The 20,382-nt window shown below is 45.7% G+C and overlaps 1 protein-coding gene across 5 annotated transcripts in view; it reads right to left on the bottom strand.

Annotated features, from left to right (window-relative positions):
* LOC116971237 (SWI/SNF-related matrix-associated actin-dependent regulator of chromatin subfamily E member 1-related-like) overlaps positions 1-10,715 on the bottom strand; it is a 38,276-nt gene extending 27,561 nt beyond the window's left edge. For 4 of the 5 annotated variants that reach the window (XM_033018226.1, XM_033018228.1, XM_033018223.1 and 1 more), the window contains exons 1-2: positions 10,563-10,715; positions 1,948-2,020 (exon numbers count right to left, since the gene is read on the bottom strand). In XM_033018226.1, coding sequence (XP_032874117.1) covers positions 1,948-1,973 — 26 coding nt within the window. In that variant the 5' untranslated portion in view covers positions 1,974-2,020; positions 10,563-10,715. Of the gene's footprint in view, positions 1-1,947; positions 2,021-6,068; positions 6,280-10,562 lie in introns of all 5 variants that reach the window. The other variant, XM_033018224.1, reaches the window with a different exon arrangement.
* Between the last annotated feature and the right edge of the window lie 9,667 nt (positions 10,716-20,382).

Raw genomic sequence — 20,382 nt, forward strand, 5'->3', positions numbered from 1 at the left:
CCACAATAAATGTAAAAAAATAGTAAACATTATCAAACATAATATTAAAAATAGAATTTTACATAATCATTTTGTAAATAAATATATTTCACATGGAATCCAAGATGAGATACCCAATTGGATTTAAGACATCAAAGGGTAGATGTGGAGGGGTTTTTTTCTGATTGGGGGTCCGAAACCAGTGGAGTTCCGCAGGAGTGGGTTCACTGCTATTTGTTCCATACATTAACGATTTGGATGAAAATGTAGATAACCTTGCTAGTAAATTTGCAGATTACCCCAAAATTGGTGGTAGCGAGGAAGGATTTCTAACTTTACAACAAATTGTAGATCTGTTGGAAAGATAGGCAAATGGAAAATGGAAAGAATGGCAAATGGAATTTTCAACTCTGAAAAGTACAGGGCATTGCATTTTGATTTGTTAAACCAGGCCAGGACCTACACAGTAAATGGCAGAGCCCTGTGTTTCAGAACAGATCTGTGAGTGCAGGTGCATGGTTCAAGTGGCATTGTTCATGTTGGATGGATTGTGGGGCGAAGACAACGTTTGGCAGGCTTGCCTTCATTGGGAAGAATATGGAGTTACAAAAGTTGGCACATCATGATGCAGCTGCACAAGTTATTACTGAGACTGCACTTGGAATACTATGTGGAGTACTGAGAGCCCAACTACAGGAAGGATGTCATCGAGTTTGAACATTTGCAGAGATCTAATACAGCTACACACCTTAAGGTGTGCTTATGTGCAATGACAATAAAATATATTATTATTATTATTATTATATTAAGGTTTAATCAGGCAACTAGGTTGACTGTAGAAGGAATTATTACAGAGGCAACAAAAAACTTGCTCAGAGAAAGATTTGTGTGCATATTAAAGGAGAAAATCTTAATTCAGAAAATCGATCCAATGTAGACACTAAATGCTAACTCAGCAGGACAGGCAGCATCTCTGGAGAGAAGGAATGCGTGACGTTTCGGGTCGAGAGCCTTCTTGAAGAAGGGTCTCGACCTGAAACATCACCCATTCATTCTCTCCAGAGATGCTGCCTGTTCTGCTGCTACTCCAGCATTTAGTGTCTATCTTTGGTGTAAACCATCATCTGCAATTCCTTCCTACACAATAGATCCAATGTAGTTTTGTTAAGTAAGACAAACCAGTTGCACAATTACAGTGCCCCCATAATGTTTGGGACAAAGACCCATCATTTATTTATTTGATTCTGTACGCCACAATTTGAGATTTATAATAGAAAAAGTCACATGTCGTTAAAGTGCATTGTCAGATTTTAATAAAGGCCATTTTTATACATTTTGGTTTCACTATGTAGAAATTACAGCAGTGTTTATACATAGTCCCCCCCATTTCAGGGCACCATAATGTTCGAGACACTGGCGATCTCGGCGAAAGATCCCAGGCTCCGTGGTGTTTAAAGTCAGCGCCACCCGCAGACCACAGCTCCACGATGTTAAAGTCGGCAGGCCCAGCACTCCAGAGCTCCAACACGGCGACCCGGGGAAGGCATCGCCCCACTCCGCGATGGTACATCAGTGCTGAAGCTGCAGTTCGAAGTTCTGGCCGGTCTTCGACAGGAAAGGCCGCGCAAATCTGAATGGTAGGCTGTGAGGAGTAGGCGAAGATGCGGCACGGAGGAAGGATGCATCCTCGCCCAGGTAGGGACTGGAAAAAACGGTTTAACAAACTAACATTTTTTTTTAAAAGGGTGAAGAACAAACAGCTGCAGGCGAGGCTGCCAAACTCTATGGCGCCACCACTCAAGAGAGTGGTGATGGGTCTTGATGGGTCTTTGTCCCAAACATTATGGAGGGCACCGTATGTAGTAAATGCTATAAACAGATCTGAACTATTACATACAACTGATGAACTAAAGTGCAAGATTTCAGAAGTAATTGTCCTGACATTTTCATGTTAAAAATTGATCTTACCCAGACTCTGGTGTACAATCCATCATTGGCAATCATGTGACCAAAATTAGAGAGCTGAGTTTGCAGAGAGAGCCTGAATGGAGAAATATAAAAGCTGTATTAATATCTGAAATCTATGGCTCCTCACAATGTTATTATGACATTAAAACATAACCAAGTTTGACAAATTCTTCTATATTAGAGGGAAAAAATCTTGCTGGAGAAAATCAATGGGTTAGGCTGCAGCAGTGAAAGGAAATTTACAGGACCCTACTTCAGATCCAGGCCACATCAAAACAACAGCCAAGAAAGCACACAAATGCCTCAACTTCCATCGAAGGCTTAGGAAGTTTGGCATGTCCCCAATGACCCTCACCAACTTATACAGATGCGCCATAGAAAGCATTGTATCAGTTTGCATCAGGATATGGTTTGCGAACACCTCCATTCAAGACCGCAAGAAATTAGCGTTGTGGACGTAGCCCAGACCATCACACAAACTAACCTTCCTTTCATTAATAATAATAATAATAATAATGTTTTGTTTATAGGGACAGTGCATATTAATGAACATTTTGCATGTAAATATGCGAGATTGTAGCCAATCAGTAGCTAATTTCCGTCTCTAGTCCCAGGCAATGGTAGGTGAAGTGTCTTGCCCAAGGACACAACGACAGTACACACTCCAAGCAGGATTTGAACTGGCCACCTTCAGGTTGCCAGCCGAACACTTAGCCCATTGTGCCATCTGTCGACTTCATCTACACATCTACACTTTGCCTCGGCAAGGCCACAAGCACAATCAAGGACCAGTCTCACCCCAGTCACTCCATCTTCTCCCGTCTCCCATCAGGCAAGAGGTACAGATGTTTGAAAACGGAATACCTCCTGAATCAGGGATAGTTTCTTTCCAGTTGTTATCAGGCAACAACCATCCTCTCACCAGAAAGAGAGCGGTCCTGACCTTCCATCTACCTAATTGGAGACCTTCGAACTATCTTTAATCAGACTCCATTAGACATTATCTTGCACTAAATGTTATACCCTTTACCCTCTATCTGTACACTGTGGACAGCTTGATTGTAATCATGTATCGTCTCTTCATTTATTGAAAAACAAAAACAAAAAGCTTGTCATTGTACCTTGGTACACGTTTCAATAATGAACTAAACTAAAACGATATCTGTCCATTTGCTGCCATGGATGCTCCCTGACCCACTGCATTCCTCCAGCAGTTCATTTTTTGGTTAAGATTCCAATATCTGCAGTCTCATGTCATCTTCTATATCAGTACTTGTTTATATTCAGAATAAATATCTCACATCCTTGATTGTAAATGACACTATTCAGCAACATTTAAAAAAAGATGCTATTTAAAAACAATACAAAAAGAGCTTATTGGCTTCTCGGGCATTCTATTGACTAATTCTACGACTCTAATTGTCAATGCTTGTGACGATGTGTGCTGGACTGTACACTATGGCAACAGCTTGGTATACCTATCACAATACAGAAGAGTATATGTTGAGCTATACACCACAGCCAGATACAAACGTTTTAAAGGAGAAATTCTTCATTGAGAACAGATGTTAACCGTAGTTTTGCTAAATAATCCAAACTACCTGTGCAGTCATGATTAAATGCCATAAACAGATCTAATCACTTACATACAAATGATGAACTCCAGTGCGAGACTTTAGTAGTAATTGTCCTGAGATCTCCATCCTAAAAATTGAACCTACCCAGATGTGTACGATCTATCATTGGGAACCATGCAAATGAAGTCAAAAATATTGAATTGAATTGAATTGAATTGAATCCTTTATTTGTCATTCAGACCTTTCGGTCTGAACGAAATGTCGTTGCCTGCAGCCATACATGTAATAATAAACAACACACAATAAACACAAATTAACATCCACCACAGTGAGTTCACCAAGCACCTCCTCACTGTGATAGAGGCAAAGGTCTTAGGGTTACTGTCTCTTCCCTCCTCTTCTCCCTCTGCGCTGAGGCGATACCCCACCGGGCGATGGTAAGTCAGTCCCGCGGTTCAAGCTCCATGGCCCGGGGGTGGTCGAAGCTGCCGCCCTCCAGTCCAGCGGACGCAGCTGCTGCCACGGGAGCTCCGGAAAACAGGCACCAGCCTGAGACCCGCGAGCTCCCGACGATGTCGTCCACTGGCCCACGGCCGAGCCCCGGATTCAGGTCGCCGCCACCAGAACGCCGCCTCAGCCACCGGAGCACCGTCTCTGCCCCGCACCGGGCCGCCCACACGGGAGCGTCTCAGCCCCGCACCGGGCCGCCCCCACGGGAGCGTCTCAGCCCCGCACCGGGCCGCCCACACGGGAGCGTCTCAGCCCCGCACCGGGCCGCCCACACGGGAGCGCCTTCCAGCAGGGAGCCAGTCCGCCCTCACGGGAGTGTCTCAGCCCCGCGCCGTCCGCCCTCACCAGAGCGCCGAGTCGTGCTGCTGCCTGAACGCCGCCGCAGCTCGGAGACGGCCAGCCTCGCGTTGGTAAGTCCTGGCTGGCTCTACCTCCGGAGCCTCGAGGTCGGTCGCAGGTTGGAGGCCGCCAGCTCCGCCATTAGGCCTCAGCTCAGACGGGGAAGAGAAGGGGGATACGACATAAAAGTTGCATTCCCCCGAAGGGAGAGACAGAAAGCCCTGTTTCAGCCACCCCCCCCCCCCCCCCCCCCCACACACACATAACACAACCTAATAACCAAAAGTTTAACTGAACAAGACCAAAAAAAAACAACATAAAAAAGCAAAAACAGACAGACTGCAGGCGAGCCGCAGCCGTTTCACAGCGCCGCCACTTCCGGGCCTTTAGTGTACTGTGCAGATATGTTCTGCACAGTACACTAAACTAGACAGGCAAGTATACATGCTGCAGTGCACAACAGAATCAGCGTCAGATATACCAGCCAGTGTAAAAAAAATGGTAAAAGAATGCCCAATGTATACTGTACCTGAGCGTAGTAGCTATGATGCACTTTAAGGCAAAAACCAGGTGCACCCATTCCTATGGATCATATTCCTACAGGCAGTTGTATTTGCCCCATTGGATGGAATCACCATCACCGTGCACATGCCGTGATATACTCCACCACCTCAGCGAGTGCGACTGCCGCTGTGACCAATACTACCTCCACCACACCACACTACATGCACACTAACGTCACCGTCAGCTATACGAGCTGTGGTGCACACTAACATCACTGTCTAGGATACCTGCCACAGTACACACCAACATCACCGTCCAGTGTACCTGCCACAGTGCACACTAACATCACCGTCTAGTATACCTCCCATGGTGCAAACTAACATCACCGTCTAGTATACTTACCCTGGTTCACACTAATATCACCGTCTAGTGTACCTGCCACAGTATACACCAACATCACCGTTTAATATACCTGCCCTGGTTCACACTAACATCACCGTCTGGTATACCTCCCATGGTGCAAACTAACATCACCGTCTAGTATACTTACCCTGGTTCACACTAACATCACTGCCTAGTGTACCTGCCACAGTACACACCAACATCACCGTCTAGTGTACCTGTCACAGAACACACCAACATCACCGTTTAGTATACCTGCCCTGGTGCACACTAACATCAACATTAAATCACTTTCCAGTTGGGGTCTGTGGGAGGGGTCGGGAGGGGATAGGATAGATTTTGTGCCGTTCTGGTATCAAAACTCGCAACTATTCAGTATAAGAAAAGTTACTATCAGTCTAAAAAGGACAAGTTACAGCGACAGACAAAACACAAACTGATCTACACAGAACCAACCCCAAATTACATGAATGTGTAGGATGGAACTGCAGATGCGGGTTTAAACCGAAGACAGACACAAAAAATCTGGATAACTCAGCGGGTCAGGCAGCTGGAGAAAAGGAATAGGTGACATTTCGGATTTAGACCCTTCTCTAGTCTTGAGTCAGGTTAGTTTTACCCTACTGATGATGTGTTGTTGCAATAGTAATCCTGCTCAGTAAGCGAGGAACCGCGGGTTCGGACATTTGGTGTAAGTGCTTGGCTGAGGAGTCAATGGTGCGCAGCTACCATTAGCGGGATTATGACAGAAGGCCTCTAAATCTGAATCCCGCCAAAATGTAACGATACCTTAGTGCCGCTCACGAGTTGGCCTGGAATAACCGGCCGCCATCCACGGGGTGGCGGTAAGCTTGAGGTTTGCTACTGGCCTGGAGTGCGGACAGACGTGCGCCGCCTCCCACCCGTTTAGCACACCGTATGTTCGTGGGGAGCCTGTCGCTAAAATATTCATAAGCGACCTGATTCTGAAGGGTCTCGACCTAAATTACTTGAAGCAGTTCTGAAGAAATAAACAAAAAATAATAATTTTTTGCCATTTTCCATTTTTGTACAGGAAACAGTATATACTTATTTTTGTGCTGAATTTTAACTATTACATCACCGATTCCAAGGCTTACTGCAAAAGCAAATAGATAGTAAACGGAAAAGCACACTTTAATTTACAGCTCAGTAACCTCCCAGCATCTTGTTCACCACCATCACAAATTTACCAAAAATCTTGGTTACATTAAGAGCATATTGTGTACAAGAAAAAATCCAAATTATGGGATTCCGTGAATATACAAGCATAACTTCTCAAATATATTTTTTTTTTACTCCCAACGCATGTACCAGAAATAAGATATGAAAAATGAAATAGCTGGGATGTTTGCCCAAAATTCATTGCAAGTCACAGCTTGTTAATATTGCTGCTGGTTTAAGATGCAATCCTTGAAAATTCTCCTCTTCGAAGTAGCAAAATCTGAGCTCCATTCACTCATTCAACAGAACATCAAATGCATATGTGGATAAGTGTGTGACACAGACAGTGAAAACAATAACCCATAATTTTGTGCACTCTCTAAACTGAATAATATCCCATTGGAAAAGTGAAGTGCTTTGCTGAGCCATTCAGGAAACAAAGAAAGTTTCACAACAATTTCCCTGCATCACAAACAGAAATTCAACGGTTTCTCAGTTTACCATGTGAAAGCCATTAATTTGGACAGATCTCTGCCGCCCACTGCCCTGACATCAGTCTGAAGAAGGGTCTCGACCCGAAACGCCAACCATTCCTTCTCTCCAGAGATGCTGCCTGTCCTGCTGAGTTACTCCAGCATTTTGTGTCTACCTACGAACACCAGGATAATCTGCCAGTGAGATATGCTGCACTATCTATGGTTCAATGGTTGGTTTATTATCACGGTTACCGAGATACAGTGAAAGTTTTTTTTGCAAATAAATCAGGGCGGCACGGTGGCACAACGGTAGAGTTGTTGCCTTACAGCGAATGCAGCGCCGGAGATGTGGGTTCGATCCCGACTACGGGTGATGTCTGTACGGAATTTGTACACTCTCCCCGTGAACACGTGGGTTTTCTCCGAGATCTTCGGTTTCCTCCCACATTCCAGACGTGCACGTTTGTAAGTTAAGTGGCTTGGTAAATGCAAAAATTGTGCCTATTGTGTTAATATGTGGGGATCACTGGTCGGCACAGACTCGGTGGGCGGAAGGGCATGTTTCCACGCTGTATTTCTGAAACTAAAAGACTAAAACTAAAGTAAGATTATTATTGTACATAAGTATATTCCTCAATTAAGTACCGAATGCATACAAACAACCACCATATGCCAGAGTCGCCAGAGTTTTAACGCTATTTCCGAAGTCCCTGCTGCACCTGGTCATAAAGAACTGCTGCATCCGTCGCCTCCATCCTCCATTTGGATCGCCAGTGAACTACCGTCCCTCTCCTCGCCCGCACTTCAGCCTCCCTGCCCCAGGGGCATCTCCCACAGCGGACTTTGATGGCGCGGAAGGTTAGATCACCGGTGGTCCTCACCGGCCCTTTGTCCAGCGTCCATCGCTGTGTCCCTCCATCTTCAGGTCCCATGTCTTTGAGGGCGAGCTGGAGACGAACCTCGGATGTGTCTCCCACCACAGACGGGTTCCCCGGTTCCACAGTGGGCAAACCAAGCCTGCTGCCCGATAATGGCAGCAGCACGCAAGCCCATCGGGAGTTCATCTGCCACGCACGACCCATCAGTTCTCTGGAATCTAGAATTCATCTTCAACAATACCTGAAAGATAAATCACTGGTCTGGGATGCTCAGAGTCCACTTGGAGGGACTGTTCCTACAAGTCCCAAGAGCAGAAACCTTGCAAGCAGATGAGTTACAATGATGCTATGTGTTTCCTGTAGTCTGTTTGTCATCTGTCTCACAAGGGCCACTTGTTGCTACAGCAGATAGAATTTTGTCGTTGCCATCACTATTTTCCTCATTTGACTCCGTCACTCCTGAAGTTATACATGAAGTTCTGGCTCCTGTTCAGAACGACTTCGCAACGCCAAAGTATGGTGATGTAATGCTGCATAGTCATCCGGCAACTTTAGAACTGGCTGAAATGAGAAAGATCTTGATACCTTTGTCCTCCAAGTCCCTTGCAATGATCCACGTATTCTTGTCACTGGCTTTAGCAATTTACACTTGAGCCAAGGGTTTGGGATTCAGAAGCAAACAGAGGCTGCCCTGACTGCAGGTCTCCATCAACACCAGATGCCATGTCATTGTATGTGTGGGGGGTGGGTGGGGAAAACTTTTAAATCTCTTCCCTGCACGGAGACCCAACCTTTTCTCTGTCGGGTCTCCGTTGTCGTTGGGGCCTAGCACCGTGGACGGGCCTCCAACAGGAACGACAGCTCAAGCCACGGAGCCTGCGGAGCTGCGGACTTACCATCGTGGAGCTGGCCGGTTCGGAGCGTGGAGAGCTGTGGTGGCGCGCGGCTGCGACCCGACTCCGGTGGATGGTGACACCGGGAGCTCGCGGGTCCCTGGTGGGAGACTGCTTTGCGGGGCACCGGCAACGGCGACTTCTCCCGCTCGAATTGCGGGGTTGAGAGTGACCTGGAGCGGGGCCTTACATCGCCCGGCACGGCTTTAAATTGCCGCGGACTTGCTAGCACTCGCCGGGGGCTTCAACATCACCCACCGGGGGCTTTGACTTTGACATCGGGAGAAGAATGGAGAGCAGGGGAGAGACAAGACTTTGCCTTCCATCACAGTGAGGAGGAGATTCACTGTGATGGATGTTTGTGTAAATTGTGTTGGTGTGTGTCTTGGTTCTTTTCTTGTATGACTGCAGAAACCAAATTTCATTTGAACCTCATGTGAGGTTCAAATGACAAATAAATGGTATTGTATTGTATATTGTATTGTATTGAACGTCCAGAGACCTATTCCCCTCTCTCCGAGGATTATGTCTTATTAAACTCAAATAGTACACATTTTAAACTGTAAAACATTACTCTCTTCTTCTTCTTCTCCTCCTGTGATAACCTCAACAATCATTTGTTGGCTATTAGTTTAGTGTTGGCAGCTGCAAACTGTATTGATTCCCCCACATTATTCACATTTTCTGGTGTAATTTCATGTAATATTCCAGTTGCAGATCCTGATGCAGCAGGTGCATTTCAGTGTTGCATTCACTGCATGCATCACCTAGCCAAGGAAAACTCAGTTCCATTTCACTCATGTTCTCTCAAGAAACAAACTTGGAACATTTTGCTTCCTGCAATTTATCCAGTCCAAAATGTGTGATATTTTGCTTTATGCACTGGAGAAAGTAGTTTGTGCTAACGCCACCGCCAGTGTACCTGTCTTGGTACACACTAACAGCATTGTCCAGTGTACGTGCTGTGGTGCACACTAATGCTATTGTCAAATATCATTGCTGTAGTGTGTGCCACGTCAGAGTTGAACTTACCTTCCATGGTGCACAGTAACGTCACCATCCAATGGACCTGCCACACAGTTCACTGTGGCTGTAACTAGTTGCACTTACTAAAGTGTAGCTGGAGCGAAGGAAAAGTACGGTCACAACCAAGCATATTTGACTTGGTGCAAACTATCACCTCAGCAAAATTTACCTGCTGTGGTGTTCACTACACATCCCCGTACCTGCTGCTGTGCAAAGAACATTACCAATTGCAGTGGCTACAATGTACTCCATGCACCCAGCCATGCGTATTGGCTGAGGGTACCAGCCCCAGTGTATACAACATCTCCATCTAGGTGTACTTACTATGGGTATACCCACCCCCAGCTGGGTATATCTATCCCCAACCTATGTAACACATCTAGTTGGATGTCTGAAGAAGGGTCTCGACCCGAAAGGTCACCCATTCCTTCTCTCCAGAGAAGCTGCCTATCCCGCTGAGTTACTCCAGCATTTTATGTCTACCTAGTCGTACGTACCTACCAACCACAATGTAATCAACAGACAGTCAAGTCCATTTTGCTGTGATGCCAGGCACAACTCACTGAACTTGCCCAGTACACTCTATGCCAACTGTCTCTATCTGCCACAATGCACTTCAGGCCCACAGTAAGACAGTGTTGAAGGAGTTCATACAGCCAAGGGGGGGGGGGGGGGGAGAGTTGGGGAAGGAGGAGGAATTGGGGAAGGAGGGGGTAGGAGAAGGAGGGGGTAGGAGAAGGAGGAGATGGGGAAGGAGGAGGGGAAGGGGGGAAGGAGGAGGAGGGGGGAGGATGAGGGGGAGTAGGGTTGCACATCCACCATGTGTACCTGTTGCCCCGCTGTTCACTCGCGCCCCCCACGCGTGGGGCTGGCCTGGGCTCTCCTCTCCGGTTTAATCCCGGTTCAGTCCATGGGCGGGCCCAGGCCTGGAGCTGGAGCTGGAGCTGCGCCGCTTCCACTGCCGGGTTACCGGGGTCAGGGTGCGGATCCCGGCAGCGCCTCCACTGGTCGGAGGAACGGGCCCGAGTCACCGGGCCCGCACCTCCACACAGAGCGCTGCCCTGCACTGCCTGCCCCAGCCCAGCACTGCCTGCCCCAGCCCAGCACTGCCTGCCCCAGCCCAGCACTGCCTTCCCCAGCCCTGCACTGCCTTCCCCAGCCCGGCACTGCACTGCCTTCCCCAGCCCAGCACTGCCTTCCCCAGCCCTGCACAGCTCTGCCTTGTATTGCTCTGCCCTGTCCTGCACAGCTCTCCCCTACCCACCCTGTTCTGTATTGCTCTGCCCAGCCCACCCTGTCCTGTATTGTAATGCCTTACACAGCACCGCACAGCTCTCCCCTGCCCACCCTGTCCTGTATTGTAATGCCTTACACAGCACCGCACAACTCTGCCCTGTCCACCCTGTCCTTTATTGCTCTGCCCTGTCCACTCAGTCCTGTATTTCCCACCCTGTCCTGTATTGTAATGCCTTACCCAGCACTGCACAGCTCTGCCCTGTCCACTCAGTCCTGTATTGCCCTGCCACGTCCTGCACAGCTCCGCTTTGCCCACCCTGTCCTCATAAGGTCATAAGGAATAGGAGTAGAATTAGGCCGACTACGCCATTCAATCATGACTGATTTAACCTCCTAACCCCAGTCTCCTGCCTTCTCCCCATAAACTCTGACACCCATATGAATCAAGAATCTGTCTATCACTATGTCCTTGACCAGCCCCAGCCCTGCCCTGCCTTCCCTTGCACTGCCCAGCTTAGCCCTACCCAGTCCTTTCCAGCTCTGCCTTTCCCAGGTTGACACAAAATGCTGGAGTAACTCAGCGGGACAGGCAACATCTCTGGAGAGAAGGAATGGGCGACGTTTCGGGTCGAGACCCTTCTTCAGACCCAGACCCGACTCACTGCTTTGCCTTTCCGAGCCCTGCCCTGTCCTTGCCCTGTCCTGTGAGGGTCCGGGACACGCTGCTGGAGCAATCCCAGGCTTGAAGCTCAGCATTTTAAACCCTGCCAGAAGTCTGCACTGGATGCAGAAAGCACCGGGAAGCCCAGATGGACTCTGCGGAGAGAAAATCACGGTTAATGATCAGTTCTGACAAAAGTTTGAGAAAATGTAAATTTCCAGATGGAGAGAAAGGATTCAGAGTAAGAGTTCAGTTGACAAAGAATCGAATATAGGAGCAAAGAGGTCCTTCTGCAATTGTACAGAGCTTTAGTGAGACTACACCTGGAGTATTGTGTGCAGTTTTGGTCCCCTAATTTGAGGAAGGACATTCTTGCTATTGAGGGAGTGCAGCGTAGGTTACAAGGTTAATTCCCGGGATGGCGGGACTGTCATATGCTGAGAGAATGGAGCAGCTGGGCTTGTACACTCTGGAGTTTAGAAGGATGAGAGGAGATCTCATTGAAACATATAAGATTGTTAAGGGTTTGGACACGCTAGAGGCAGGAAACATGTTCCCGATGTTGGGGGAGTCCAGGACCAGGGGCCACAGTTTAAGAATAAGGAGTAAGCAATTTAGAATGGAGACGAAACATAGAAACATAGAAATTAGGTGCAGGAGTAGGCCATTCGGCCCTTCGAGCCTGCACCGCCATTCAATATGATCATGGCTGATCATCCAACTCAGTATCCCGTACCTGCCTTCTCTCCATACCCTCTGATCCCCTTAGCCACAAGGGCCACATCTAACTCCCTCTTAAATATAGCCAATGAACTGGCCTTGACTACCCTCTGTGGCAGAGAGTTCCAGAGATTCACCACTCTCTGTGTGAAAAAAGTTCTTCTCATCTCGGTTATAAAGGATTTCCCCCTTATCCTTAAGCTGTGACCCCTTGTCCTGGACTTCCCCAACATCGGGTGCAATCTTCCTGCATCTAGCCTGTCCAACCCCTTAAGAATTTTATATTTCTATAAGATCCCCTCTCAATCTCCTAAATTCTAGAGAGTATAAACCAAGTCTATCCAGTCTTTCTTCATAAGACAGTCCTGACATCCCAGGAATCAGTCTGGTGAACCTTCTCTGCACTCCCTCTAGGGCAATAATGTCCTTCCTCAGATTTGGAGACCAAAACTGTACGCAATACTCCAGGTGTGGTCTCACCAAGACCCTGTACAACTGCAGTAGAACCTCCCTGCTCCTATACTCAAATCCTTTTGCTATGAAAGCTAACATGCCATTTGCTTTCTTCACTGCCTGCTGCACCTGCATGCCTACTTTCAATGACTGGTGTACCATGACACCCAGGTCTCGCTGCATCTCCCCTTTTCCTAGTCGGCCACCATTTAGATAATAGTCTGCTTTCCTGTTTTTGCCACCAAAATGGATAACCTCACATTTATCCACATTATACTGCATCTGCCAAACATTTGCCCACTCACCCAGCCTATCCAAGTTACCTTGCAGTCTCCTAGCATCCTCCTCACAGCTAACACTGCCCCCCAGCTTAGTGTCATCCGCAAACTTGGAGATATTGCCTTCAATTCCCTCATCCAGATCATTAATATATATTGTAAATAGCTGGGGTCCCAGCACTGAGCCTTGCGGTACCCCACTAGTCACTGCCTGCCATTGTGAAAAGGACCCGTTTACTCCTACTCTTTGCTTCCTGTTTGCCAGCCAGTTCTCTATCCACATCAATACTGAACCCCCAATGCCGTGTGCTTTAAGTTTGTATATTAATCTCTTATGTGGGACATTGTCGAAAGCCTTCTGGAAGTCCAGATACACCACATCCACTGGTTCTCCCCTATCCACGCTACTAGTTACATCCTCGAAAAATTCTATAAGATTCGTCAGACATGATTTACCTTTTGTAAATCCATGCTGACTTTGTCCAATGATTTCACCACTTCCCCAATGTGCTGCTATCCCATCTTTAATAACTGACTCTAGCAGTTTCCCCACTACCGATGTTAGACTAACTGGTCTGTAATTCCCCGTTTTCTCTCTCCCTCCCTTCTTAAAAAGTGGGGTTACGTTTGCTACCCGCCAATCCTCAGGAACTACTCCAGAATCTAAAGAGTTTTGAAAGATTATTACTAATGCATCCACTATTTCTGGAGCTACTTCCTTAAGTACTCTGGGATGCAGCCTATCTGGCCCTGGGGATTTATCGGCCTTTAATCCATTCAATTTACCCAACACCACTTCCCGGCTAACCTGGATTTCACTCAATTCCTCCAACTCCTTTGACGAAGAAACACTTTTTCTCACAGAGAGTGGTGAGTGTGGAATTCTCTGCCTCAGAGGGCGGTGGAGGCAAGTTCTCTGGATACTTTCAAGAGAGAGCTAGATAGGGGTCTTAAAAATAGATCCAGGTGTCAGGGGATATGGGGAGAAGGCAGAAACGGGGTACTGATTGGGGATGATCAGCCATGATCACATCGAATGGCTTGAAGGGCTGAATGGCCTACTCCTGCATCCGTTGTCTATTGTCTATTGTCTATTGAGATATATGAAAATATGAGCGATATAGATAAAGTAGACCTTAGAAAACTTTTCTCTGTATCAGAGGTGAATACGTGGTAAAAGTAGAGTCACGGGAGTATTTAAAAAGTGTCTCGACAACCATTTGAATTGCCTAGTTATTGAAGGTTAAGATGCCAAGTGCTGGAAATGGGATTAATATGAATAGGTTCCTACCGGTGGGGTGAATGTAATGCACTAAATGACCTGTTTGCACACAGCAAGACTCTACAACTCAACTGATGGTCAAAATTTGGAAAACCCTTTTGAAAAAGGCAATTGATCCGAGGCTGTTTTGAGACTGATAGATTTTGTCCACTAGAAGTTACCAGGGTTCATGGAAAACACAGCAGCTATATTAATTTAGGTCACAATTTTCCATAATCTCATTGAACAGTAGATCAGCTCAAGAGGGTTATGTTGTTCCCTTATTCAATAATTATCATTTTTTATTAAATTAATTTCAGTGAAAATTGGCTGATCATTGTTGATGAAGGAAATGTCTGGAATGAACATTAAATAATTTGGTCAGAATAAGGAGCTTCAGAGTAAAAGGAAGACTTTTCACATCACTTTGCAGTTTCTTAGAACGTCAGCAGGTGGCATCTGGTGATTAGTTCTTGGACCTCTGACAACTGGAGTTTAGAGTTTAGTTTATTATTGTCACATGTACCAAGCTGCAGTGAAAAGCGTTTTTGTTGTGTGCTATCTATCAGTGATGATGACTACAATCAAGCCCTCCACAGTGTACTGATACAGGATAAAGGGAACACTGTTTAATGCAAGATAAAGGCCAGTAAAGTCCAAATAAAGATAGTCCGAAGGTCTCCAATGAGGTAGATGGTAGGGGTGACATTTTGGGTCGAGCCCTTCTTCAGACTGATTCCTTCTCTCCAGAGATGCTGCCTGTCCTTGAGTTAATCCAGCTTGTTTCTTCAGTTTAAACCAGCATCTGCAGTTCCTTCCTACACAGGTAGATGGTAGATCAGGACCACCCTCTGGATGGTGAAAGGATGAATCAGTTGTCTAATAACAGCTGGGAAGAAACTGTCCTTAAATCTGGAGGTGTGCATTTTCAAACTTCTGTACCTCTTGCCTGATGGGAGAGGGAAGAAGAGGAGACTACGGTGAGACTTGTCCTTGATTAAGCTGGTGGGCTTGCAGAGGCAGCATGAGGTGTAGATGGAGTAAATGGAAGGGAGGATGGTTTGCATGATTCTCTGGGCTACATCCACAACTCTCTGCAATGTCTTGTGGTCTTGGATGGAGCTGTTCCCAAACCATGCTGTGATACATTCTGATAAAACGCTTTCTAAGTTGCATCTGTAGAAGTTGGTGAGAGTTATTGGGGACATGTCAAACTTCCTAAGCCTTCTGAGGAAGTAGGGCCATTGGTGTGCTTTCTTGGCCATTGCTTCGATATGGTTGGTCCAGGACAAGGTGCTGGTGATAATTTACTCCTAAGAACTTGAAGCATTCAACCATCTCTGCTTCGGCGCCATCAATGTATACCGGGGTAAATAATACCGCTTTGCTTCCTGAAGTCTATTGCAATCTTCTTTGTCTTGCTGACTTGTGGGAGTGGTTGTTTTGGCAACTAGTTGGGGCTCATGTTGTCGACCTCCCCGTGGTGAGCCCTGTCAACTGACCTCAGTCAGGCGAACGACAACAAACAGAGGCAGCAGCAGCGCTGCAGCTTGGCGTCAACCCAGAGCATGTGCCCTTTTTAGGGCGGGCTCCCAAGGATGTCGAACCGGATGGCATCACCTTGCTGCGGACTTCTGCTGCCTCAAACGCAAAAAGAAGAAGGCAACTGGTTAATAGGTTCTAAATATCCTTCTTGTAGTCCATCTCATCATTATTGGATATCCAACCCATTATGGTGGTGTCTGCAAATTGTAAATTGGGTTTGAATTTTTTTACGACATAGTCATGATTGTATAAGGGGTATAGATAGGGGTGGAGAGCACATCCCTACAGGGCACCAGTGTTGAGGATTATCGTAGAGGATGATTTGTCACCAGTCTTCACTAAGTGTGGTCTATTGGTCAAAAAGTCAAGGACCATTGCAGAGGTGTGCTTACTCCAAAATCGCTGAGTTTGGAGATGAGCTTAGTAAGGATAATGGCAATTAAAGCAGAGCTGTAGTCTATGAATAGAAGTATGACGTATGTGTGTCTCTTATTCAGGTATTCCAGAGATGAGTGTGGATGATGGTGGATATCAGGTTCACTGGACGGTAGGCATTAAGGCATGTAATCTTGCTTTTCTTCGACACTGGGATGATAGTGGACTTGAAGCAGGTGACTACCTCAGACTAGAGTAGGGACAGATTACAGATGTCTGTGAACATTCCTGTTAGTTGGTTTGCGAAATCCTAAGGACGCAGCCAGGGACTCCATCCGGGCCAGTTGCTTTCCGAGAATTCACCCTCAGGAAGGCAAATCTAACTTCTGCAACAATGACCCTGACAAAAGGCACGCTCGTGTCTGACAGGATGGATGTCATTGTCCTGTTGACATTCTGCTTCAAATGAGCATAGAATGTGTTAATTTCATCAGATAGGGGTGCACTATCCCCAGCGATTTTACCTGACTTTGCTTTGCAGCCATTTATAGTATTCAGGCATTGCCACAGTCTGCAGGTGTCTGAAATATTATGGAATTATTATACTGGGACTCAATTCAATGGGTCCAAGCCAATGTTACGGTGGTCATGGTGGATTTCAATATGCAGGTATACTGGGAAAATCAGATTGGTACTAGATCGCAAGAGAGGAAATTTGCAAAGATTAGTGGGAAGCTGATGGATTGGGTACTTTTAAAACAAAGGTAACAAAAAAAACAATAGGGGGAGAAAAGATGAAATATGAAAGTAAGCTAGCCATTAATATGAAAAAGAATAATGATAGTTTCTTCGGGTATATAAAGGGTAAGAAAGAGACAAGAGAGGATATTGGACCGCTTGGAAATTTAAGCTGGAGAAGTGTAAATGGGGAATAAAGAAATGGCAGAGCAATTGAATATTTTTTTTCCATCAGTCTTCACTGTAAAAGACACCAGCAAAGTGCCGGAAACTCAAGAGAGTTATGGGGTGGAAGTTAGTGGAGTGTCTATAACTAAAGAGAAGGTGCTTGGGATGCTGAAAGGTCTGAAGGTGGATGTCACCTGGACTGCACACAGTTCTGAAAGAGATGGCTTTAAAGATTATGGAGGTAATAGTGATCTTTCAAGAATCACTAGAGTCAGGGGTGGTTCCAGGTGATTGGAACATTGCAAATATTACTACGGTGTATATAAATGATTTGGATGAGGACATTGAAGAAAATAATTTGGATGAGGGAACTTTCTGGCCAAGTTTGCAGATGATATGGAGATAAGTGGAGGGGCAGGTTGTGTAGGGAAAGCAGGGACTCTGCAGAAGGACTTGGACAGGTTGGGAGAGTGGGCTGAGAAGTGGCAGATGGAACACAGCGTAGCAAAATGTGGAGTCATCCATTTTGGCAGTAGGAATAAAGGTGTTTGCTGTTTTCTAAATGTGGGGAGAATTCAGAAATTGAAGGTGCAAAGGGACTTGGGAGTGCTGGTCCAAGATACCCAAAAAGTTAATTTGCAAGTTGAATCGGTAGTTAGGAAGGCGAATGCAATGCTCGCATTTGTTTCGAGAGGGCTAAAATACACAAACAGGGATGTAATGCTGAGGCTTGATAAGGCACTGGTCAGTCTGCATTTGGAGTACTGTGAGTAGTTTTGGGCCCCATATCTCAAGAAGGATCTGCTGGCATTGGAGAGGGTCCAGAGAAGGTTTACGAGAATGATCCCAGGAATGATTGGTTTAACATATGATGAGCGTTTGAAGGCACAGGGCATGTACTCGCTGGAGTTTAGAATTATGAGGGGGGACCTCATTGAAATTTACCGAATAGTGAAAGGCCTGGATAGAGTGAATCTGGGGAGGATGTTGCTACTAGTGGGAGTCTACGACCTCAGAATAAAAGAGTGTACCTTTAGAAAGGAGATTAAAATAAATTTTTGGTCAGATGATGGTGAATCTGTGGAGTTTAATACATATTTTTAAGGCGTAGGTTGACAGAATTTGGATGTAAGGGTGTCAGGGGTTATGAGGGGAAGGCAGGAGAATGGGTTGAGAGGGATAGATAGATAGATAGATAGATAGATAGATCAGCCATGATTAAATGGTGGAGTAGACTTGATGGGCCAAATGGCCTTATTCTGCTCCTGAAACTGAAACACCAGATCTGTTCAGCGTGTAATATATTAAGTGCAGTGTTAGTGATGGATTATCATACTGCTAATGTTATCACCTGCTTGAGGTAGCAGTTTGGCTAATACTACAGGTATTGCACACCTAGAAGGAGGTGGACACATTACATCACTGGTGTGATATCATATAGTCATCATGAGTTACAGAGCTATAGGGCACAGAAACAAGCCCTTCAGCCCAATGTGTCCATGCCGACCAAGATGTTTATGATAATCCCACTTTCCTGCATATGGCCCATAATCCCTCTATTCCTTTTTTATCCATGTACCTGTCAAAATGCTTTTTAAACAATTATCATTGGTACTGCCTCATTTTTCTGGCATATTAAATATGGATCTGCTTCCTGTAGCAGTTCTTGAATAAAGTTAAATAAATAAATAAATAACAAGAAAAGCTCTTAGATAAAATAAAAATCCTAATATTAGTGCAAAACTAAACAAAGGCCTGAATTCCTTAGTGAACCAAGACAGTTCACAGATTGAAGTCTAGCTGATGTTTGTAGTGTTCAATAGCCTGTTGTTTGTTGGGAAGAAGCTGTTCCTGAACCTGGGAGTCACGGTTTTCTGACTCCCATACCTTCTCTATGGCAGGAGTGAAGTAAGAGTGTGGCCAGTGTGGTGTGGATCTTTGATGATGCTGTCTGCCTTTTTGGGGCATTGCCTTCTGCAGATTATTTTGTTGATGGGGAGGTCAGTCAGTGCCTATGATGGACTGGGCAGCGTCCACCACTTTTTGTAATCTCCTTCATTCCTTGGCATTTGAGTTGCTGAACCAGGCGGCGATGCAACCAGTCAATATGATCTCTACCGTACACCTGTAGAAGTTCAAGAGATTATACGATGCCATACAAAATATCCTCAATCTTCTCAGGAAGTAGAGGCATTGAATGGCTTTCTTTATGAGTGTGCTGGTTCCAGGACAGATCTCCAGAGATATGCATGCCCAGGAACTTGAAGTTGTTGACTCTCTCCATCCTCGACCCATCAATGAAATCAGGTTTGTTGGAATCATTGGCTTTCCTCATATTAAATCAACTATCAGGTCCTTGGTCTTACTGATATTAGGAAAGAGGTTGTTGGTCTTGCACCATTCAATCAGATGATTGATCTCCCTCCTATACACTCTGACCATTCATTAACCAGAATTCATCCAACAACAGTGGTGTCACTGCGAATTTAAAGATGGAGTTGGAACTTTGTCCGTCTACACAGTCATGGGAATACAGTGAGTAGAACAGGGGACTGACCACACACCCTTGAGGAGCTCCTGTGCTGATGGTTATTGAGGAGGACATGCTGTTGCCAATTCGTACCAATTCTGTTCAGTTGATGAGGAAGTTGAGGATCCAGTTGCAATGGGATGCACAGAGACCCAATCATTCAGCTTTGTAACAAGAATGGAAGGGATGATTGTATTGAACGTCGAGTGGTAGTCTTTTTTAATTTTTCAACAATCTTGTTGAACTGCAGTGGTGCATTTCAGCTTAAGGTATTGCTGCTGAGACTGCTCCATGAAGCAGAGCAGTTTACTTGCGGCAACTGAGACTCAGGTGTTAGAAACTGAGGTTTGCCCCTGGATTAGCCTAGTGGCATAAAGCAGATCTAAGGGCTTTTCTTTGCATTATATCTGATGATCAGACAGGTCGAAACAGTTGAAATGGATCTAAATATTAAAAATATTTAATATTTAAAAACACATTTTGCACATAGAAATTAATGTTAAAAAGTTAATTAAAGTAAGGAGAAAAAGCAAAATACTTTTCATCACTTAACTTTCCCATCAGAGTTAACTGTAGAAACATAGAAAATAAGTGCAGTAGTAGGCCATTCAGCCCTTTGAGTCAGCACTGCCATTCAATATGGTCATGGCTGATCATCCAAAATCAGTACCCTGTTCCTGCTT

The sequence above is a fragment of the Amblyraja radiata genome, chromosome 3, assembly GCF_010909765.2.
Source record: "Amblyraja radiata isolate CabotCenter1 chromosome 3, sAmbRad1.1.pri, whole genome shotgun sequence".
Lineage (NCBI taxonomy): Eukaryota > Metazoa > Chordata > Chondrichthyes > Rajiformes > Rajidae > Amblyraja > Amblyraja radiata.